Consider the following 7,174-nt stretch of genomic DNA (forward strand, 5'->3'; position numbering starts at 1 on the left):
CAATCTAATCATGAAATTCATACACATGGAAGAATATGATCCTTCTCTACTTCAAGTAAACCGGAGAGTTAATTTTATGATTAATACTTTGCTTTTTTTCTTTTTTCTTTTTTGGAATCTAATTGAGTATGACATAGAAAATTAGCACATGTAAAATTTAATTCAGACCATTAATACTTAAGCCTTTTTTTAAAAAAAATTTAAAAGACGACAATTTAGATTATGAATACTCTCAATTTCCAGTGATTCAAAGAGGATCCCGGTCCATTCTGAGCACATTATCACACAATCACACTAAGTCACTAAGTGAACTAATTACACATATTAGAGGTTGATTGTTCAAATTAAAGTCCAGAAAAGACATTGCAAAATGAAAATCACCTTAGTTTATGAGGATATAAATAAAATACAAGTACCCTAATTCTAACAAACTAAATTAGAAGTGTCGCCACCATCACTCAAATGAGCCCCGAGTGCGGGCATGCATTATAATCCCATAATTTACTGATCATAGATATTGCCCATTAGACTTTAGTATCAAGCAGTGTGAAGCAACCTGAGAGATCCCTTTTGTTTTAAAGGGATAATTCATAGTTGCAGCAAACAAATTAAAAGTCATAAAAGAAAAGGGAATCCAAGGAAGATTGAAGAAAAGAAGGCCTAAGCATTGGAGAAGGGTTTTCCTAAATCTTGTCATGGAGGGTGACCACCAAATCATGAGCATCATCTAGAAGCTTCCAAACATCGAGACGGCCAGCCATGCTATTGCACTCCCTCATAATTTCGTCCATGGAGCTGTACTTCTCTATTATCAGTTTCCTCTTTTGCAGCACACAGGCTGATATGGCATAAAGCAACAAATCCTCATTAGGAGGGGCTCTCAGCCTTATTCTCCCCCAAGTAGACTTTGCAGTCCCTGCTCTAATCGCAGCCTGATCAGCCCATATTACCTCCCAGAGGCATAGTGTCTGCTCAAAGCTTAATTCCCTTCTGAAGAGAACAATCACCATTCTGTACACAAAAAAGCAATCCTCTGCTTGAAGCTTCTCCAGGTGCCTGTAGAGATGAATATCCTTGCGTTGGATAATCTTGGAAACAATTTTCAGCTGCCTCTGAATTCCCACCTCATCAAGTCGGAAATTATGCCGAGCTTTTTTCATGAAACCCACGAAACACCAGAAGGCTTGATGGTCCTCCTCAAACACTGTGATTATTGGATCAAGTAGATCACTCATACCCTGGCAGTAACCAATCTCAGGATCATGTAGTGCATAGGCTTCCAGGATAGCAACCATGCGTGCAGCATGAAAAACTCTGCACGGCTCCAAGTGATCATATTCCTTCAACCCGACACTATCTGCTAACTGGTGAGCTTTGATCTCTGACACTGCAGACTGTGTAGGCGAGTAGGCAATCCATTCATCATTTGTCCGCAAAGCATCAAGACGAATGATTCTTTGCCATTTGGCAAAGTCTTCAGCATTGAATGGTTTGGGCTTGTTTTCAGTGTTGGAGGGAGACTTGTTTTCTAAATCAGTGGAAGATGAATTCTGCTTGGCAGGCTCATCAAGATAATTTTCTTCACTTCCCTTGGTGGCAAGTAAAGGTTGCATGTCTTCAGGTTCTTCCGAGGAGTCAGAATCCGACGACTCTGTATCACCAGCAGAGGCATCTTCACAAGTTAGTCCACTCTTATCACCATCTTCTTCCAATAATGAAGGGGATTGAAGGGCTTGATCCCAGATAGGGGGATCAGGATCCTCTGTCAATGTTCTTCCAAAAATCGAAGGGGACCTACTGGCACTGGCCATGTCTTCTAAGCAAGAAGAATCTAAAACCTGACTAAAATCCCCACTGCCCTCATTGCTGCTGATCCCAGAAGTTTCCTTGAACTTTAAGCTCTTTTCACTGCGTTTTAAAATTTGCTTGCACTGCTTCCGCAGGCTACCATATTCTCTTCTGCATCAGGAAAAAAGAACAATAACTAGGGGAAAAAGAGGAGGGAAGAAGGGGAGGGAGGTGGAAAACATAGGAATGAATATGCTCTACCAAAAAGTGTTGAATAATTGCAAAGGAGAGCCCCAATGAATGTAATGACAATACATACCTTTTCTGTTCTTTGACCAAATCCCTTTCTTCCTGAGTACTGTTCATGTCATAGCTGTTGCACATGCATATATAAGTCAATACATGCAAGGAGATCTAGAGCAATTTGGCCATTAAATTAACAACCAGCATCCATTGAACAAAAAAAAAAAAAAACCAATAACATAGATGAAAGCACTATTAAATAGCAATCTTTATGTCTGTTTTCTCTATGTGACAAGAAGAATTTCTCAACATAAGTCAATATACCTAGCAGCCATAATGGTAGTGCTGGAAGCCTACTTCTTAAAGCTTCTTTCAAGCAAACTAGAGTCAACACAATGAATTTTTCAAACAAGTAGTTACATAAAAATGTTTTGTTACAAAAGCACCTAAACCTAAATGTAGGTTGCCAGACAAGGACACAGTTATTTGCAAGCCAGCAATCGATACCCCAGCCCTCTCATTCATCCCATATGATAAGCACTAGACACTTGGAGAATTATGAGAAGTATAAGTATTTAACCAGATTTTGAGTCTAAGCCAAGAATGAATAAGGATCCAGGACAAGGGTCAGACATGAATATTGCAAATCACCCAAGGACAGTTATTTGCAAGCCAGCAATCAGTACCCCAGCCCTCTCAATCATCCCATATGACAAGCACTAGACACTTGTAGAATTATGAGAAGTATAAGCATTTAACCAGATTTTGAGTCTAAGACAAGAATGAATAAGGATCCAGGACAAGGGTCAGACATGAATATTGCAAATCACCCAAGCCTTACAGTCAGCCATGGATCAAGCAATTCATAAGACCAGGCTATCCTGAGCATAATGACTAAAAATGTAACAAAAAATTATTGAAGATAACTAAATATATCTAAAAGTTCTTAAATTAAAGAGAGGAAAGAAAAATATGAGTATATGCAAATGCACACACAGACATCCATACAGAAAGATACAGTGATGGAAATGCTTACACTCCGAGAAGGAACGGCCAAACCTCTTTTCTAATGCTTGGATCAATACCCTGAATCGGAGATATAAGGAATCAAATCTTCACAGCAGTAACAAATATACAGGGAAAAACATAAGCAACCAAAAAGACCAAAAAAAAAAAATCTAAAAAATAATTAAGTCTGAGAAAAATCAATGACATACTCCACTGCGAACTTTCTTCAGAAACTTGGCTCCACCATCGCTGAGCCTTCCATCTGGTGTAAAGAACCTCTTCCATTGTTTGGGAAGAAGGGCATGTTTTCTTCTCTTACGTGACCAAGGTGATTTAAGACTTCCCCTGAATATAAGAAGAAACAAATTAAATACTTTTCCCAGATGGGGGGAAACAAGTAAAAACGTTTATGTGCGCATTAAAGCAAGTAACACTCTTATATGAAGAGCGAAAGCATCAGTTTAACTCATCAATCATTAAAAACTATCCCTATATGCATGCATCAAAAGCGAAAATAAAATCAGCATCTATCAAAGCGTGCAAACATTAATTAATTCGAGACTATGTTTGATGTGCATGAAAAACCCATTGAATCCGAAAGCAACACATTTCCAATAATTTAAGAACAGGAAAACCACACCCAACAGCTAAATCTATCATCACACTATGCAACAGAGACATCCTCCCATCAATGCTTACATATAGACAGTAATAATGAGTGCTTTTGAAAATGATATCGTAATCAAAACAAATAGCCTGGAGTTCATTTCTAACATTTTCATACTCAAAATTCAAAATTTATAACATTGAAAAAAAAAAAAAAACAACTATCACAATCACATTTTTTATTACAAACAAATTATAAAAATTGAGGGAAAAAAAGAAAATAAAAACAAAATGTACTGTCACAATCACTGTATAACTAGCCGTATAAGCTAAGTCTTATGCGCGCGCGCGAGAGAGGGAGAGAGAATCTGAATCTAAGAAAGAGAGTGTTTCAACTAACTAATAGTAGTTTGGAATCAGAAAAAACAAATTGAGTACTGTACAGATCGGGATCTGAAGAGAAAAAAAAAAGTAGCGAAAAGCGAAACTGAATTGAAACGAAAAAAAAACAAATGGTACTTTTTGGTGGAAAATTCAGGAACTCACCGATCAGTGGGAATTGGTGAGGATGATGATGATGACTGTGACTGTGACTGTGATGACGATGGGGACGATGACGATGACGATGACGAAGCAACGACTAACAAAACCGATCTCAAATGAATCCACGACGATGATGACGACGACGACGGTGAAGATGAAGATGAATTTGACGACGGTGAAGAAGTTTGACTTCGCCGTAGGGCCCTCATTACAGGTTTCTCTTCCGTAATCATATATTTCAATCTATCTATGTATCTACCTAATTCTAAACCCTAAGAAACAAAACGGAAAAAGTAGAATCCAAAGGTAAAAAAAAGAAATACTTTTCTCAGTGTTCTAGGGTTTCATGAATTGGAAATCGGCTTAGATCGATTGCAATTTTCAATTTCTTGCTTTGGTTTTTTGGTTTTCGGTGTTACCTACGAGAGTAGACGACGGTGGCGGCCAAGGCAATTCCGGCCATGGCCGTCACGATGATGGCTATTCCGACATTAGAAGACGCCGAGGAAGCCCAGCCTCCGAAGCCTCCGCCGACGCCACCACCTCCGCCGCCGCCGTGACTGTTAGCTTCGACGAGCAAGATCGATTTGTTACCATCACCGCCGGTTGACAAGAATAGCATCAACAAGAAGAAGCACCGTGAAATTACCGTTAAGCCCTCACCACAACCACCAAAACTAGTAGTATTTTGTTGTTTCTTCTTCTTCTTCCACCACGTCGTCGTTTTTGTCAATATGGGCAACACCACCATTACACACTACCTATGATATAATCTCTATTTGTGCGTTCTTCTTCGACTAGCTTTTTTAGAGAGCAGAGCTCTCTTTCCATGAAATGCAATAATTATTGCTGCAAAAGCACAGCTATATAATATATTTTGTGGATTCAATTTTTTCTTTTTTTCTTTTTTTCTTTTTTTAAAGACTAATGAGAAAGAGAGAGAGAGAGAGAGAGAGAAAAGAAAGAAAGGTAGATCGAATCGAAGAATTGGAACTTTGAAGGTCCGGTTCTGCCCATTTATCTTAATCCACACAAATTAAATAAATAAATAAAGGATCCGAATGTGGGTGTTATTAATTTCTTTTAGTATTTATTTATAATTATTAAACTACATGTCAAAGATTTGAGCGAATAAAGAAAGTCAAATGTGACAAAGATGGAAATATTTTATAATAAAAAAATTGATTAGTGTTATGCTAGTTATATGCGGGACTAAATCTTATATTTCATTTTTTCTGCTCAACTCTATACTCTACCAATAAATACTCGTCATGTATTCACCCAATTAATTAAATACCTACTATTAATTAATAACTATATTATTAATAAGTCAATAATGATAGTATTTAATTAATTAAGTGAACACGTGACAAATATTTATTAGTAGAGTATAAAGTGGAGTAAAAAAAAGTAGAACAAAAGATCTGAACTCGTTATATGCATCGTTTAATGAAAATCATAGATATATTTTTATCAAAAAAAAAAATCATAAGTATTTTAAAATAAAGAATGAAAACCCTTTGTAGAAATTTTAATAATTAATTTTTAATTTGAATAGTATTTTAAATTTTTAAAATTTTTGTAATAATGTTCAAGTTAAAGTATACAACTTGAGTTTTCCCAAAAAAAAAAAAAAAAACTTGAGTTACACAATACGTGTACAATGTATACATCCAATCATTACTATTAAAACAAAACAATTAGGATATTTATTAAATAGTATAAAATAATTAATGAAATTCATTTAAATTTATAACTCTTAGTAGTACAAATTTAATAGAACTACTGTTTTTAAAATTTTGGCAATTGAATTTTATTCAAAGTAAATATTGTTAATCATTTTAATATACTTATTGTGTGTCATATGACGTAAGAGAAAAAAATTACCAAAAATAGGAGAGTGCATCCAACTATGCAACTATAACGTTTATGAAGCAATTCTTATTCTATGCTATATAATATATGATATAATATAATTTAGACACTAGAATGTATAATATGTAATTTTATTATGAATATCTTGATAACAATAATTAAATGTTTGATTTTTATATAATTTCACAGTTCTTATATAGTAATAATAAATACCTCATAATTTCACATGAAAATATTTATTGTGTTTAGATAACTTTAGTCACAACTTATGTGAATTTATGTTAGTTTTAGTTAATAGATACTCATTGAGTATGTATATTGATGTCTTGATCTGATAATAGAAAGTTGTCATTTGGAGTAGACATTATAAGTAGAAATTTTCTTAAAAAAAAGATACTCATTGAGTGTTTATATTGAGATGATTTAAAAAATTCATGGTAATAGTTTAAAAACATAGGTTTTAATTTAGAACCATCCCCAAATTATAGGAGAATTTTGTAATTTGCTCAAAGTGGTTTTACAACAAGTTGTCAAGTTGTCACTTTGTATAAGGAAAGTCTAATTATTTGTTGAGTTGCTACATAGAAAATATAGATACTTTTTTTATTATAGAAACAAATAGACACTTAACTATACCACGAAATATGGAACTAAAATTTTATAATAGTCGTATCTAAAAATACTTGTTGAAAATCAAAGGAAGTCCTTCTTCCCATAAATTAAAATTTACACTATTATATTGTGTGTGTGTTTTTTTTTTAATCTCACTATTACATTGTTTAGATTCTTAGCTTTTAAAATGTGAAATATCAGCGGTCCAATCGATGACCAATAGAAAAAGGTTGGACATCCATCTAATCTTTTTGACTATTCTCTTCTTTTACTTCCCTCACAAAACAATACTACCCACAACTTTTTCCTTGGATGTGGCTCATCACAGCAGTAACCTTTAACTTTACCTACCTCAAGATGAGAAAGATTAGGAAAAGAACAAAAAATAAAATAAAGCTGAAACAAAAGTCAAAAGACAAAAAATGAGGTTTGTAAAATGGTGGGAGATAATGAGGATAGAATTCATCACATGGAACACTAGCTAATACATAAATGAAAG

The 7,174-nt window shown here is 34.6% G+C and overlaps 1 protein-coding gene across 2 annotated transcripts; it reads right to left on the bottom strand.

Moving 5' to 3' along the window:
• Nucleotides 1–363: 363 nt before the first annotated feature.
• Nucleotides 364–5,199, bottom strand: LOC112022178 (rab GTPase-activating protein 22). 2 transcript variants are annotated; one of them, XM_024054755.2, is made up of 5 exons: nucleotides 4,608–5,199; nucleotides 3,249–3,384; nucleotides 3,068–3,117; nucleotides 2,108–2,161; nucleotides 364–1,959 (listed from the first exon to the last, which is right to left on the bottom strand). In XM_024054755.2, the coding sequence occupies exons 1-5, from the start codon at nucleotides 4,937–4,939 to the stop codon at nucleotides 684–686; spliced, it is 1,848 nt and encodes a 615-aa protein (XP_023910523.2). In that variant the 5' UTR covers nucleotides 4,940–5,199; the 3' UTR covers nucleotides 364–683. The 2 variants fall into 2 exon arrangements, with proteins under 2 accessions (XP_023910523.2, XP_023910524.2); XM_024054756.2 differs by having other exon boundaries at nucleotides 4,192–4,725.
• Nucleotides 5,200–7,174: the final 1,975 nt, after the last annotated feature.

The sequence above is a fragment of the Quercus suber genome, unplaced genomic scaffold (assembly GCF_002906115.3).
Source record: "Quercus suber isolate HL8 unplaced genomic scaffold, Cork oak 2.0 scaffold_278, whole genome shotgun sequence".
Taxonomy (NCBI): Eukaryota; Viridiplantae; Streptophyta; class Magnoliopsida; order Fagales; family Fagaceae; genus Quercus; species Quercus suber.

Bases quoted from the DNA above. Each gene is read 5' to 3' on its own strand.
- LOC112022178 (XM_024054755.2), bottom strand. From the start codon at position 4,939: ATGGTGGTGTTGCCCATATTGACAAAAACGACGACGTGGTGGAAGAAG. The intron at 3,385-4,607 runs GTAACACCGAAA...TCTTATATTCAG, and splicing joins ACCGTCGTCTACTCTCGTAG to GGGAAGTCTTAAATCACCTT. The intron at 3,118-3,248 runs GTATGTCATTGA...TCTCCGATTCAG, and splicing joins TGAAGAAAGTTCGCAGTGGA to GGTATTGATCCAAGCATTAG.